This window comes from Antennarius striatus, chromosome 23 (genome assembly GCF_040054535.1).
Source record: "Antennarius striatus isolate MH-2024 chromosome 23, ASM4005453v1, whole genome shotgun sequence".
Taxonomy (NCBI): domain Eukaryota; kingdom Metazoa; phylum Chordata; class Actinopteri; order Lophiiformes; family Antennariidae; genus Antennarius; species Antennarius striatus.
In genome coordinates, this window is record NC_090798.1 from 6,252,238 (window position 1) to 6,269,233 (window position 16,996).

Sequence of the window (16,996 nt, forward strand, 5' to 3'; positions counted from 1 at the left end):
GTACATGAATTAAAATTTACTTTACACATGATGTTAACTGGTATCATTTTAAAACACACAACAATAATAACACAGGTTTGCTCATAGCAATAGACTGAATGAACAAATAATATCCCGCAAAGCTGGCCTTTCTGAATATTTCTCCCATTATAAACTGAATGAGTACTTATACTATGAAATACATTTGTCCCAATTGCACACACATAAAGACAGGTTAAAAATGTTATTGCCAAATATTATTATTATTTTTGGACTTCATGCTTACACCAAAATTTTTATTGCAAGTTTTAATAGTGCAACCCTGTTTTTCACTATTAGAATGATCAAACGGGAGCTAGGGACTGGCATTAGGCATGCAAATGAACAGGGAATAATTTTGTACATTTCATCATCTTAATCATGAAATGAGTGAAATGAGCTGATCTTAATCATCTCCCATTAACACAAGCAAAGCCAAATGTTAAGGAACAGTATGATGCTCTTCACAAACTTGTGTTACGACAGTGATGTAATTCAAACAAGCCGGTTCTCTCACATGTCTATATCTGAAAAAACGGATTGACCCAGAGTGACACACCCACGGGTAATAGTTCACCTCTGGCTGATCAGGTGAACATGAACACTACGCTTTTTACAACCTTGGAGTGAAACCACAAAGAGGTCTCTTACCCACCCACTCACCCCCCCCCTCTCTTAGGAGGTGATTATGAGGCATTTTTGAACTGCACCACATGCTCTGATGCTGTCAGAGCATAGAGCAGCTCGACTGAGATGCAGCTGCATGTTAGCTGCATGTTATCAGTGACAGGAAAGATAGAGTCAGATAGAAACCCCCCCACCCCCCGCCCGCCAAAAAAATCTTTAAACCACAGCTTGTTAGTTAAAGGCTAAATATCTCTCCACTAAATGAAAGAGATGCCCCATATGGTTTGAATTGATTATGGAAAGTTGCACAACTCCCTGATTAATGAGGCCTCTATGGTACAGAGGGTCAATTTGAGTTTAGCCTTTGGCTCCAGTGCTGTAGATAAAGATCAGAAACTCAATATTAGTATGCTAACTGGCCTGGGACCTGATAATTGTAAAGAAATTGTGTATATATAGTCCCATAACATCAGCTGTTAGACGCACATAGCATATAGCACACACACACACACACAACGGCTACAACACTATACTAGTGTAATGTACGCATAAAGGATTAAAAGGCACATGCAGGGACAATGCTTGCTATTGTTACGCTCGTCCCAGAGGTCATAACCTCTGGGGTCAGAGGGGAGTTGACGTGTGCCACATATGGACCCTTTACTGGGGGCTGGTGGCTCCACTAAATAATAAGCACAACCCCCTACAAAAGCACACACATTTACAAGTCAATGGTGACCAAGTGGCTTTGAGAGGAAAATGTTGCTGGGACACAATCTTCCTGTACAACATGCTCTTGAGGGTGGCACAATGAATAGTATTGGTGGTGATAGTGATACAGCAATTACAGTAACTGGATTGAATAATAGCTATAGTTACAAATTGTTCTGATATTGTGTTAATGTGAAATGTTAAGACAACACATACTTATTCATTATAACTACCTTTAAACAGTGTACAAAATAATTCCTACAACTAGATGTAAAACATTTCCACCAGTAATTAAGCACACGGTAAAATAAGGAAGAGCATTTATTTTCATATAAACCACTAGAAATTGAAATAAAATAAAATAAAAAACTAAAGATACATTTTGTTCTTTTAATGAAATATTAAAGCAGTTTATATACAGTATATATAAAGTGTGTGTATACACACACACACACACACACACACACACACACACACACGCACACACACACACACACACACACACACACACATATGTATATATATACACACAGACACACACACACACTCTCTCTCACACACACACACACACACACACACACACACACACACACACACACACACACACACACACACACGTACTGTATATATACAGTATATATACTGTATATATATACACATACATAGTGTAAACACATACACAAAAGAAAAACTGTTTGCACTTGTTTTTGTATTTGTTGTCTAATCTTAAAACCAAACAAGGGAATTTAATCATTTAAATGATTGTCAGTGGTGAGTGTTATTTATTCCTTAAATTAACCATCGACTTTCATTATTTTCTTAAAGTGAAAATGATAAGAGTCCTAGTTGGGCTTCTGATGCAATACCCCAGCGGAGGAATCAAACCTATACGGTAGGACGGCAGAGGTTTGTCTTGTTGCTTGGATACGAGCGCAGAGGGTGGAGACTTAAGTAGTCCTTCGCGGAGTGAAACTAGGCGCTCATTGGCCGACATTGTGGGTCTTCTTGTCACTGTGATAGGGGGATGACCTTCCTTCCGCTTGAGCCGGAATGTCGCTCGTTTCCTTACCGCTGTTTAAGACACACTGCAAGTGAAAACAGCGCCATTTCTGTCGGCGTCCATGATAACGTGATGCTACCGCAGCGGATTCCAGAGCTCCAGCTCGGAACGGCAGCGGTTGAGAACTAGCCGCTCCCCTTGACTTCAGCCCACGGCAGGTAAGCAAAACAACATTCCGACTCTGACTTTTCGTTTAGCTTTTTTGAGTTTTACCCCACCTTATTGTTGCATGTTTGCACAGCCTACTCGTTCCCTATATGACGATATGGCGTGCATTTTGAGGGGAAAACGTCTGACAATACTTTGGTCGCAAACCGGGGCAGCCGCTCATCCGCCCCCCTCTGTCACAACATTCAAGCTTACGTGAAAGCTAATTATATACTTCAACTTGACATCTCCTCTATGTGGCGTTAACTTTTTTCAACTAAAGATGCTGCGTTCACAACTAAAGTTTAGACTTGGCCTTAGCGTTTGCGTGTTACCGTTTGCTAGCTAGCGCTAACTATTTCATGGAGAACAGTGACACTTCTCCATTTAGACGTAGCCTCAGCTCGCTTGGTCGGTTAGAAAATGCGTAAAAGCTTTATTGGCCTGTCTCACTAAATTTAACAGTTTCATCTGATTTTTAGCTGTTTGGTTCCGTAAAATATTAACGAGCCGCTTAACGACAAACGACGAGCTTTTCTCCATAGCTAACTTGGCTAACTTAGCTCATTAGCTCACTTAAAGGTCGGCGGTCCGGCTAACCTTGCCGCTTGACTATAACGTGACGATAGCGGGTTAACGTTAATAATCTTACAAAAGTCGGTGTTATGTTTCCACCACTTGCAAAACCGCTGTTACTGTGTTATATCAACTTAATAATGGAGTTAATATTCGAATTGTGTGTCATTCCTGGTTGTTCGGTAATTGCATTGCCGCACTCAATAGCCAAGCATTGTGTTATTGCTAGAAACGCACGTTTCTTCAGAGCCGAAGTTAAATAATTTGACGACTTGCTATTCAAGACACCAGAAAATAATAAGCTCATTTCCTTGTAAAGGTAGCTCTCTTAAGTAATTGGTTGGAAGTGCAGTCAGGTCAACTAACAACCGGGGCTAGTAAGCATGCAAGAAACAGCTGGGATATAGACTGTGGTCCGCCATGTTTAGAAATCGATGAAGCCAGAAAACCTTTTGCCTGTTTTGTGTGTTATTGTTTAATTGATGGCAAATAGAAGAAAGGATTGTAGGATTGATTGCTTAAACGTTATTACTGCGCAGTGTACAGCGTCTCATCTTAACCTTTTGACGCCTCTAACGGGCAACCTATAATGTGTCACCGTTGAGTGACGCCTGGCCCAGCCAATCAAATCGGTGCGGCCTCCATTTGCTCTTCACGACGGTTCCTCAATCCTCTGCGGCAATATGAAACACATGGAGTGTACAGAGTTTGTCAGCCCATTAGCAAATCCGTTAAATCCACTGCTATCTTCGTTCTTTTCAGTAGTTTTGTCATGACACTCAGTTTTCTGTGATTAAAACAGATTTTGACAACTAGTAAAGTGGAAAAAGTTGGTATAATTCAGTTTCAAACGCCTGTGATCCGCTACAACAAATTGCATTGTCATGACAACATAGCTGATTACCAGAGCTACTGTGATCAAAATAAAATGACTTGTCATGTTTGGTTTTTAAGTTAATGATTGCATTTATTTTAAGGTTCAAATGTGACTTGGAAGCTTTTCCATATATTCTAGCCATTTTGAACTTTTAGGGTTTATACAAATTTTCTGCATTTTTATAGAATAAATGCTGACTGATTTATATAAGTTTTTGTTACTTTGTTCCTGTTTTACAGTGCTTTTGCAGAATTATCATCACATACAGATTTTGAATCACTTGGATATTTTAGACACTTTTACAATAATGTCAGCTGATTGGAATGAATAGTGCTGGGCAAGTCACGTTGGGCTAAAACCTGATTTTCAGCTAGGTTGTATCTGGTAATTCCTGTTAACCTTTACAACTTTAAATGGTGCTTACCACAATAATGACTCATAGCTTCATGTATTAGTTTGCTTAATACAAATTAGGGAAAAGACTAGTATCCTAAAGTACGACACACTTTCTGTGTGAGGTTTGTATGTATTTCCTGTGTCTGAGTGGTTTGTCTCCAGGTTTCCAGCGTCCTTCCAAAAGTATGCAGTCTAGGTCAACTGATAACTCAAAATTCTGGGCTTGCGCTAGCCATTCGCCACTTCGCCATAGGCTAAGTAAATTCCAGATTGGCTACAAGGTTTTTAGACTGTGTAGCCACAGTGCCGTTCTTATTTTTACGGAAATAAAAAAAAAAGCTCGCTAGCGCCGCTAGCACCGCTAGCACCGCTATTTCCGCTAGCGCCGCTATTTCCGCTAGCGCCGCTATTTCCGCTAGTGCCGCTCGCTAGCGCCGCTATTTCCGCATGCTGACGGAATTTAGCCGAAGCATACCGACGGAAATAGCCAAAGTGACCCGAACACTCCCGATCATTAAATATGCACTCGGGTCATGACCTCCTCTTTTTTTTTCATTCATTTTCATATGTCCACTGCTATATCCGCCGCAGCGGGTCACAGGTAGCTGGAGCCTATCCCAGTGGCATAGGGCGTGAGGCAGGGGACACTCCGGGCACGACGCCAGTGCACCGCGGAGCCACACACAAAGACATACAACCACTCACACACACACTGACTCCTACGGGCAATTTGGGACCAGCCAATCAACCTGAAGCGCATGCTTTTGGAGGTGGGAGGAAGCCGTAGAACTCGGAGAGAACCCACGCAGACACGGGGAGAGCATGCGAACTCCGCACAGAGCGGGACTCGAACCCGGACCTCCTCTTGTCCAATGAAAAACAAAAAAAAATTTTTTTTTATAAGCTAAACCCTAAATTGGTGTACGACAAGGCGAGGACAATCGATTGAAAGAAAATGAGAACAGAGTGTTTTATAGTACATTTTGCGTTAAAATTCTAATTGAACAACAAATGGTGAATGCTGAGAGGGGGTAGGAGTTGTGACAGACCAATCAGAAGGTAAATGAAAGATACTATCAATACTTTTTTGTAGTCTTAGACTTTTGATATTTCAATACTTTTTTGTAGTCTTAGACTTTTGATCTCTATGACCGGCAGAAATAACCAGCGATGCATGTAAATGTGTACTCACCTCGCTTGCTATTTTATATGCCTTTTTAAATTGAAATGAAAAATCATATCAAATTAAAAAAAAAAATTAAACTATAGCATACCAATGGTGTTGTCTAAGTTAAAATGTATTCTAGTCTAAGTAAAACTTACAAGTAAACATTGAGTAATATTTTGTTGGGCTGTATCTTCACATAGTGAATGCAAGTTTTCAATTGTTGAATATCACATTTATACCTGCATAAAGTAGGATAGAAATACAGATAGTTAAGCTTGAACTGTTGACTTTAGTGTATTTTTGTAGGTAAACTGAACAGAAGATTTTGCCCTCAGAATGCAGGAAAACGACCCCATTTTCTAAAAAATTTCCTGGGGGGGGGCCGATCCCCCATGCGGGGGTATCCCCCCACCCCCTATGACAAGTGTGGTTTTACACCCCCCAACAATTGTTAACTTGCATTCACTATGTGAAGATACAGTCATACAAAATATTACTCAATGTTTACTTGTAAATTTTACTTGGACTACAAGACATTTTAACTTTGACTTAGACACCTTGATTTTAATAAATTTGATTCTTGGTATTAGTCAATGTTTACTTGTAAGTTTTACTTGCTATTACAGCAAGCTACTGTCTTGGACACGGAATGTGGCTTTTTGTGGCTTACTCAATTCTTTTACACTGAGCTACAGTGGCTTAGTCATACTAGCTCCTGGTGCAAGACCAGAAATTGACCGTAGGTGTGAATGTATGTGTATGTGTGTGTGTGTGGTTGTATGCCTTTAATGTCTCCCCACAATGCGCTGGCAATGCGTCTTGGGTATACCCCGCCTCTTGTCCGTAGCCAGGTGGGATAGACTCCAAAAAAATATGTGACCCGTGAATTTTTTTTATGTATGAAGAGTTCTTGTTTATTGCTGTTTTTCCTCTTTAAAGTTTCAAATAAGATCTAAGAATTTTTTTATGCCTCTATTTAACATGGATTTTTTTTTTCCTGTTTTCTGTTTCAGGTTGTGAAGTGAGACATAGCCCCAAAAATGGACCGCTTCAACTGAGAAGCAAACACAGTCTGTGTTTTGCTCAGATGCTGAAATCTATCAGCATCACAAGCCATGCCTGACGATTAAAATCAGATTATTTTTTTTTGCTCAAAGCAATAAATAAAAAAATCCTACATGTCTCCACATGTAGAGCCCCTTCACTTTGTCCTGCAGAAGTGACTGCTCCCTCTTCCGAAGGTTCTGTCTCATCATCTAACCTTCTCCAGCCACCTGAAAGTAACACAATGCTGCTCCATTTGAGAATGGCCAACACCTGAGGTCCCATGCATCCAATGAGCACCGATTCAGACGGTCCTGCTCCTTCTGAAAACCTCTCCTGCCCCTACCCCCTTGTGGGCCCCCTGCCTGCCTTAGAGATGTCCTTGCTCCATTCTCTAGGTCCAGTACAAAGCTGGCTTGGCCAGGAGCTGGAGAAGTGCGGGATTGATGCAATGATTTACACCCGCTATGTGCTAAGCCTCCTCCTGCATGACAGTTATGACTATGACCTGCAGGAACAGGTGAGCTAAAAAAACAGTAAAACAGTGGAGGAATATTTCTATTGGGGGAAAAAAGATGAGAAATTACTGTTGTACAATAATCCATCGCTTGTTCGTGCTTTAAAATGCACAGCTTTGCTACATCGCAGATTTTTAGTAGTTAGTCACGTGATACCGTAAACGCATGCTATTGGCTGACAGCATCTGGAAATGCACTGTGTTCTGAGACTTGCAGAACGCAGTGCACTTCTGTGAAACACAAAAGTGATTTAAACAGTCTATAAAAGTGGGAAAAGGTAATAGGTAATACATAATAAAGGTAATATAGAAGGTGGTGTAATATCATTACACAGTGGGGAGGGTTCATAAACCTTTTAGATTACCGTAAATGATAAAATAGTCGCTATATCGCGAAATTTCATTTGTCATGAGCGCATTTCCGGTTGACGTCAGCCAATAGAAGGCGTGGATGGCATCACGTGACTGCCTACCAAAAATCCGCAATGAGGTGAAGTTGCGAGCTTTGTTGCACGAGGGCGCACTGTATAAACCTGTATAGAAATATCATTTTTATCCTTTGTAAAACAAATCTTTTGATTTACTAAGCAACGTTTTTTTTCAATATATTCTTTTGGTTTTCTCTTGGAAAGGAAAATGACATCTTCTTAGGCTGGGATAAGGGAAGTGGGAAGAAATGGGGCAAGAGTAAGAAGAAAAGTGGGACCGACCTGAGTCTTGAGGAAATGAAGAAGCAAGCTGCTGTGCAATGCCTTCGTTCTGCATCTGATGAAGTAAGAATCATTCTCACTTGTTCTGCTTTTTTCTGTTAGTGTATTATGTTTTGGATAGGTGTCATAGAAATTTTGTATGAGTTTGTAGAGTTTTACTTGTCTTAAGTGTAAAGGAGTCATTATTTTTAAGTGCTTTCACTTTAGCGGAGTTCAAACAAATTGATGTTCCAATGAGAATGGAACTGTTGTTGTGACTTCCCATTTCCACTGGTGTTTCATATCAATTGGAGTGGATAAAGAAGAACCATAAACAAGTTGACATACTGTATGTTAAACTGTCGCAAGATGAGAAAAACGGCCCCGCCATCAGGACTCTGTTTGAATTAAGTGTTGATTCTGAATTTAATCATACAATCAAGACCAATTTTGAAATAAACATAATCAACTTATGTTATTGTATATCCCAGTGGTATTTTCAAATCATTTCATAGCTTTTTGTTGAGTGATTCCTGACATTTTCGTTTGCTGCCAGTGTTAGTAAGTTGTGCGAGTTAAGAATGACAAAATGACACAACATGAAGCTTGGGGGAGGGTGTACGAGGCAAAAAGAGTGTTGTGCATCTCCCGGGACTGGGCTCTGCAGTCTATTTTTTAACCAGCACACGCTACGCAGGATTGCAGCAGTGAGCAGCAGAGTTAGTCGGCTGTCAGTTGACTGGTAAAAGCACAGTGATGCAAGATGAAACATGGGGCAAGAGAAAATGTAACTTTTCATGAGGTGGCATGGTAAGAATATTTTGCAAGAGTGATGAAGTGAGTTGAGTTAAAAAATTGTGAGACTGGTACTGATGAGCAGCTGTTTATATTTTCTTTGACAGTACAGACTTGGGCTAATCTTGTGCTTTTAAAGTTTTTGACCTAACTTTCAGTATTGGAAGACAGTGACAATAGGATGTTTTGTTATTTTTTGTTACTATCTGTATTTGTACTTTGTGAGGTAATCATGTATGATGTTGTTTAGGCATTTTTATTTTTTTTAAAGCTTGTCTTTACTATTGCTAAATATAGCACAGTCATGGCAGAGCATGCCTAAGCTCTCATAAGTCAGCTGGTTTGACTTGTGTCAGCCCTGTGCTTTTCATTATTTTGTTTGGGTACTGTTTAGGAGTACATTACGACAGGTTACTGGATGTCATGGCTCATTATTTGGTGAAGTTGAATGCTCCTTAATGTATTGATGCAATGTTTTGCCAGTAGAACTCTACCATGATAAAGGGTATCACCACCTGTCTAGACTGTTTCATAGTTGCAGGTGCCGCTTGATCATATTGTCTTGATTTTTAAAATTTAAATTAATTTCTCTGTATGTGCATCATATAATGGTGGTGTTGGTTTGCCCATACTGTTTAATTTGATTTTTTGAATCTGTTCCTCGTCTTTCTCCTTTATACAGAACTCTGGAATTGAGAGCTTGGTTGAAGAGCTTTGCTCTAAACTAAAAGAAATCCAAAACAAACAGAAAGGTTAGATTGATTTCCTTTCATCATGTTAAAAATGTTTTAAGTTTTAAAATAATAATCTGGTCTTTTTTTTTTTGTCTTAACAGAGGACAAAACTGTTCTGAAGAAGTCTGATGGCTCTCAGTCTCCAGAGCGAGTTGAATCCCCCTCTTCAAAGGACCAAGTGGAAATGTAAGTTTCATTAGGAATAGTGTGTTTTGGGGGTGAGGGGGTGACTATGAATTCATCTTAATTGAATTTTTTATTTGTTTGTTATGATTGCAGGTATTATGAAGCATTTCCTCCTTTGTCAGAGAAGCCCGTTTGTCTCCAAGAGATCATGACGGTGTGGAACAAGGCTAAGGCTTGCACATACTCGAGTTCCTCATCCTCTGCAGCTCCACAGACCAGCACAGACACGTCTTCCCCAAAAGATTGCAACAGTGATGGTGAGGCTCCAAAGGAAAGAAATCTTGAGGCATGTGGTGCCATCACGACTGTATCCATTGAGAGAAGCCAACAACAACGACGAAGCAAGAAGGAAAAAGAAAATCGATACCATGGTGGTGCAGCAGTGGAAGAAAAGTCTACCATCCACTCTAAGAGACAGACTAAACACCGATCTGAGGGCAAATACAGACCCAGATCCTGGTCATCTGGCTCTAGTGAGGCAGGCTCTAGTTCAAGTGGAAACCAAGGAGACTCCAAGTCATCGAGATGCAAAGCAGTTAGAATAAGGCACAAATCCAAGGAGGTTTCAAAAAATAAGAGAACCCGCAACAGCGGCCAGTTGAAGGTAGCTGACAAAGATGAGCGAAGAAACGGAGGAGGGAGCAGTAGTAGTACCACTGGAGGTGCTACCAAACAATCACAGCTTTACAAAAAGGGAAAGAGACCGCTGAAGGAGATTCGTAAAGATTCAGGCTGGAAGGAAGTTCAGGATAGTAACAAGAAGGAATATATGGAGGAGCCACTATGGTACACTGAGCCCATCACAGAGTATTTCATACCTTTTAGCAGCAGACAAAGCAAGCTGGAAACAAAATATAGAAACAAAGTAGAGTGTCCTGATGGTTTTGCTTTGTCAACTGACATGGAGAGGCTGCCAGAGAGAATCCAGGGAATCTGCTTTGCCAATGAGAGCTACCAGAGAGCATACCTAGCAGCAGGCTCATTTGTTGATGGGCACTTTGTGGAAGGGCCTGGTGAGGAGGAAACTGCTGAACTCACTGGGACATTAGACTGCCCTCAGCCAGAGGATGGTAGAGATTTAGATGACAAGCATCTGTCTGAATATACTCACTTCTATGAAGTTGATATTTATCAATCCATATTGGATACTAGTGCCTCAGACTCTGTACAAGAGAGTCGAATCTTAAGCATGATTCGACAGAAAAGCAAAGAGCAAAGAGACATTGAGGCAGAATGTTGTTTAGTGTTAGATGGTCTTGAGCAGCAAGGGAAAAGTGCAATACGGGCAGACTCACAGGAAGCTTCAGGATCTGTTGGATTCTCAATGGAGGATCTTGGGAGCATGGCTCAGTTGTGGGGATGTTTTTCACCCTCTACTTCAGAAGATATAGATGGAGAAAGCTTCTTAGGAGATTCTCCAATTCGACTCTCCCCCCTTCTTGATAGTGTTTCATTTGCATTGAGCAGACTATCTGGAAATCTGGAGGAGCCACCTGTTCCTGAAGCCACCAGTGAACCAACTGGTTTGAACTCATCCTGCTTCTCTCTTTTTGAGCTGCAGTATGACAGCCCTACTCTTTCTTTTCCCCGCGACTCACTCACCGTTGGTTACGAAAACAACACCGATTCTAGTAGCTGTCTCGACCCGCATTCACATAAACAGTCTCGTTTGCTTATATGGACCAAAAATAGTGCCTTTGACGAAACTGAACACTGTTCTAACCTTTCAACGCGAACCTGCAGTCCATGGTCACATTCGGAGGAGACTCGTTCAGACAATGAGCAAGGAAATGTTCAGACAGAAGATGCTACTCAAATTGGCAATGAGGATCTCGATTGTATGATCCCTCCACTCTCTGGTACCTATCTGGAGGATGAAATCCTGGATTTTCTGCAAGAAAACTCTGGCAGCAAGTGTGAGGAGGTGATTGTTAGTACAGCATCCAAACAGGCCTTCACCAAAAAATCTAAATTGGAGTCTATTTGTGGTATAGCATTAGAAGAAGATGAGAGTAAACAGTACAGCACTGGCATGTTTTCAGATAATACAACCCAACACAGTGATGACTACAGCTCAGGGATAATAAAGGACATTTGGACTGCAATAGATGACAATTCTGTAATTTCTAGGCAAGGAGCAAAGAAAACAAGTGAGGGGCTATTCTCGAATGAGTCAAGCAGTTACTGCTGCAGTTGTCTGGAGGTGCAGGCGAAAGGAGTCCCAATTCAAGGACCTCAGAAAAGAGCAGTGCAACGGTCGGAGTATCACCTTTGGGAAGGAAAAAAGGAAGAACAGGACTCAGCCAAAATCAAACCCCCCATGGTCGATGGCGCTGGGGATTACATGACTCCGTCCAAACCCTGGGACTTGAACTCGAATAAAGAGAGTACATCATTTATCCTGGGAGGGGTGTATGGAGAGTTAAAGACATTAAGCGGTGATAAGAACTGGGCTGTTGTGCCACCAAGTGACACCCATGATAGCTTGCTTCAGTGTGCTGCTGCTGCTGCCTCCAACTCAGACATGCTTACCATCACCGGTACAGATGTGTTTATGAACACTGGTAGCTGCTTTGCCCCTGGCCACAGGCCCCTGTGGAGGCCTCTTGTGTCCTTTGGGCAGAGTGACCAGGCCATTAGAGGAGGTGGAGATGGACTGAATAAGGGATTTTCTTTTATCTTCCATGAAGATTTGCTTGGATCTTACGGAAGCTTGCATAGTGAGGAGCAAGGTTTAGAATACCCGTTTGCATCCTTCAACCTGAACAATCCTTTCTCTCAAGTCCTCCATGTTGAGTGTTCGTTTGAGCCTGAGGACATGGCTTCATTCAGTCCAGGGTTCAAGCCCAAATCCATTCTTTGCTCGGACTCTGAGAATGAAGCCTTCCACCCACGACTATACGGCATCAACCGGACGCAGTACAGGGCCATTCGCATTTCCCCTAGGACTCATTTCCGACCAATATCGGCCTCAGAATTGTCTCCTGGTGGACCGAGTGATTCGGAGGCCGAGAGTGATAAAGAGGAGCTGAGTTTTCCCGTCCTAGCACCAGTTGACATCTTTGATGATCCTCAGGCAGACCTTAAACCTTTGGAGGAGGATGCAGAATGCGAGGGTCCTTATTACGGGAAGTCAGAACTGGAATCTGGTAAATTCTTACCGAGATTAAAGAAGTCTGGCATGGAGAAGAGTGCTCAGACCTCTCTGGACTCACAGGAAGGCTCCAGTACTCTCTTGCCTATTGCTGAGCAAGAGATTTGCTTAGACTGCAAAACCGCAGCATCTGCATCAGCTGCAAGTGGAGAGACGGTAATCGCAGCTGGCAAGATTCAAAAGGAGGAACCTTCAGGAGAGAAACAGTCCTGCTTACGTGCACCAGCAGGTCAGAGCCCCAAGTATGGGATTGCGTATGACTTTGTTGGTGATTTGCCAGAGGTGAGTTTTGTTTTAAATTATCCCCTAAAAGTATCTCTTTACTGAATGTAGTGATCAGTGTGAATTGAGGTTTAACAGTAATTGCTTAACAGTTTTTGTCATCTTCATTAAAAAAGGCCTCACATATTTCTCAGTTGGCTGTTTACTGAGAAACACTTAACTGATTGTCATTTTTTCTGTTTAGTTTCCTCTGTTAAATGTAAATGGACAGGGAAGGCCTGGCAACCAGCAAGATGAGTGCTGGTGGCAGAACACACACTGCTCCCCCTTTTTCCCTGGACCCCAGTGTACAGGTGAAGCTGAACCTTTTACTAGTTTATCAGCAATTCTGTTTCCAACAGATTAAACCAATGACAATTTATTTTTCTCGTAAGTTGTTGTGAATTACTTTGCAACACACGGCTTATTTAACTTTATACTGTATACCAGACCTGAAATACAAAAATAACTAGAAAACCCGCAACACCCCTGAATTCAAAATTTTACCCATTTCCATCTGTTACAATGCACAACATGCAGGTGATAAGGAAGCAGAGGCACAGTGAAAAGCCGCTTGAATATTTACTTGTACAACAATTAAACCAATGCACCTTCTTCTCTCTTCTCCTTTTAGGGAGCAGCAACATTTGAATACTCTAGTTCTGCAGAGGACACCTGTCGTAGAGAGGAAGCGTTCCTCTTTTACTGCTGGACCAGCTAAGAATCAGGTCGTCGCAGAACTGGAAAACATATTATAGGCCCCACACTCATCCCTGCTGGTTTTATTTACTAACGTAATACCTTGTGTAATCAATCAGATCAACAAAGAAGTGAGTGAAAATAGGAAAATCCAAAAAAATGTGTTTTTCATTGAGTGATGCTATGTGCAAACATGCATTTAGAATTTGTTTTTCATTTGACTCTTTTGAATACTGGTCCCCATCCAATCTCACAATTAGGGAGTAGGGACTATATTTTGTTCAATCCTTGTCAGTTTGGTCCCTCAATTTTGCTTTCAAACTAGGATACTGGTAGTAAGTTTTGTCTGAATGGTTGTGCATGTGTGTTTGTCCAGCCAGTCTCACTCCTCTTCAAGTTGAACCTGTTGTTGTATGAAAAAATTGCGGTTGAATCATCTGGTTTCCAACTTATGTTCAGAAAGATAATACAAGAATGTTTGAGTTTTGAAAGGATTTGAGACTTTAAATAGTTTGTTTGGATCACTTCCTGAATGTGAAGTAGATAATCTGCAGCTTTCCCTAGATATTCATAATTTCCCAATGTGTGAGAAGTTATCACTTAAGATTATGATTTTGGATGGTGATAGTCATACAAAAGTTAGTAGTATGGTTTGTGAGACTAAAAAGTAAAAATTAAAAAAAATAAAATCAAAAGGAGTTTTGTCGAGGAAGAAAATAAAATGGTAATCTACTTGAAATACAATGCTGTAAAAGAATTGGTTTGGGGTGTTTTGCAGGAAACACCTATATTTAAATGACAACTACAGTCATTTAAGCAGACATCTGTGTTGCAACTAATTGACACTTAATTCTATTTTCTGTAAATTTATGGTACAGACTTTCGGTGCTACAAATACGTTCAAAGAAATCTTTGAAGTTGCAGTCCCATAATATGGTTGTGATAAGTAGATGACATAGCCTGGTTTTGTTTTGTAGACCAGACTCTTTAATATCATTTGCATAAAATTTTTAAAAAGATTTGCCTGATCTCAGTTCTTGCTTAATGTGGCTTGCCTTTACTTTGAGGTAAAGTCTCAGTTGTTGGGCCTGTGAGCATTAAATACTTGCAGGTCTTTAATGCTCATGTTTCTATTTCTATAAGAAATAGTTTTATATAAGACTTCAGTTTATTCTCCCCAAGTAGTAAGGATGAATCAGTCTTGCTGCAAAAAACAAACTAATATACAACAAAAAATGTCAAACCAAACCAAAAACAAGGCATAATCACACTAAAATACTTTTTTTTTTTCATATGCGGTGTGTTTTTATTTTTTTGGTTTACAATATATCTTGTGGAAATATTGAGTTATGACTCATTGTGTGTTTGTGTGTGTGTGTGTGTGTGTGTGTCTGTTGGTTGTTGGCAATAGAACTTGTGAAGGCACTGGTTCAGAGTGAATGTATTCAGTCTTTAGCTCAGTGAAACATGATTGCAGAAACCTGCAGTCACAAATGTTGGTTCTCGCTAAATTTGAAACTGACCTGAAAAAGTTGTCGGGGAAACCATTTGAGCTGTGGTTAGACCAGCCCGAGTTCTGTCCTGTGCTTTGAAAAACGAAGCACCTTCAAATAAATGTTGTTAATGTCTTTAATTTCTTTTAATGAAATTAATGAAATAGGCTATGGGTGACATGTGGCATAAAATTGAAGCACAGATAATTAAAATCATCCTTCCATTCAATAAAAAATGTCAGCTGTGTGAGGAGACCCACTGTAATGCACTGTCACAGGTGAAGGTGTCTATTCTTCAGGCATGGCTTTGGAAATGGCTTCAGCATCTAAAAATGCAAATATGTGTAACCCCCCCCTCAAACATTTGTTCTATCAGTACCGTTTTGAACTGAGAAACACCCCCCCCTGCAGTAGTTGAATGAGAGGTTTTCCAACTTCAGGGTATTCTCATCTTTCTGTGACAGTCATCGGACACTCAGGAATTTTTTAATCTAAGCATTCTGCATCAGTTACTCAGACCTGTGACAGTGCATTGATGCATTAATGTAAGACCTTTCTTTGATTGTATAGCAGAAATTATTGACACTAGTTCTTTCAGCGCATACCACAGAGGTGACTCATTAATTTAGAGCTTTAGTTTAAGGGACAAAAACAAGTAAGCCATTGTTGATTGCATAAGCAATGCAGAGGGGACTTCAGTGCCCTGAGTCCTATGCAATACGTTGGCACATGTAAAATTCAAGAATATGTGGAGAAAAGTCATTTAGGTAGTTTTGCACGTTGGTTATTTTCAAGTTAGGGACCCCTGGGGAATATGAAAAACAAAATCCTGGAATGTCTAAAAGTACAGCATGCAAGTGTCACACTCCATTTGTTTATGTTGGATTAATTACACATGATAAAGTAGTGAGGCTGCATCAGTGATTACATTGTTATGACTGAGCATTTGTGAATCTGAGTGTGCCAGAAGATAAGTCACACATAGCGCAAATACTGGGGTTCAAATGCATCACACCTTTCTCCATTTAATTCCTTCATTTTAAAAGAGTGTATTTTAAAATAGAAGAAAAAAATGCATTCATTGAGGGTATGTGCATTTGTAACAACACTGAATAAGTTGCATAGTTTTGATTTTTACTGTGGTCTAAACGGCATCTCCAGCACTGAATCTCCTCATCTTTTCATTCCCACCCACCCGAATCTTCTGTTACCTGAATCTCACCTGTCCTGATAGATGTGTTCTAATTTCATGTACACCCTGGATAAATTATTTTGTTTCATTTTGGATTTTCTTAACATCTAATAAAGGAATAAACCAAACCTCTTTGGGCTCTTTTCTGTCAGTGTCGAGGGCTGTTGAAATGGAGTCGTCCAGCTTTGTGATTTAGATCCACATCGTCCTGCTGACACTAGAGGGCAGGATGAACAGCTAGCTCCCATTCATTTCATTCAAGCCTGTTTTAGAGAACTAGCCATTGACATCTGTCGTTTTCATTACAAAAAAACCAAAAAAAACCGCATGAGCAATACAGTGTTGGACACCACAGCATCCATCCAGTTGGTTTGAAATGTGATGTCCCTTGTCACTTTGGATTATTATTTATGTGACACCATTGTCTAAAATGAATGGCATGAAGTTGAATTTAACCTGAATACATTATATTTTTACGTCAATTAGCAATAAATTCTTTTAACGGAGTAATTATTGCTCTGCAGATAAATTCTGAACTAATATAGAATAGACTGGTCTGGTAAGATGGCTTCAGTCAATATGACACCTTTTATAAAGTGATACATTCTGGGACCTTATTCATAAATACTGTAGATGAATAGAGACTTTAATG

The 16,996-nt window shown here is 40.4% G+C and overlaps 1 protein-coding gene across 1 annotated transcript; it reads left to right on the forward strand.

Annotated features, from left to right (window-relative positions):
• The first annotated feature begins 2,417 nt into the window (after positions 1 to 2,417).
• On the forward strand, positions 2,418 to 16,472 carry kiaa0232 (KIAA0232 ortholog). The gene is made up of 8 exons (XM_068308139.1): positions 2,418 to 2,574; positions 6,594 to 7,144; positions 7,774 to 7,914; positions 9,308 to 9,377; positions 9,461 to 9,545; positions 9,639 to 12,981; positions 13,166 to 13,274; positions 13,595 to 16,472. The coding sequence occupies exons 2-8, from the start codon at positions 6,908 to 6,910 to the stop codon at positions 13,609 to 13,611; spliced, it is 4,002 nt and encodes a 1,333-aa protein (XP_068164240.1). The 5' UTR covers positions 2,418 to 2,574; positions 6,594 to 6,907; the 3' UTR covers positions 13,612 to 16,472.
• The last annotated feature ends 524 nt before the right edge of the window (positions 16,473 to 16,996 follow it).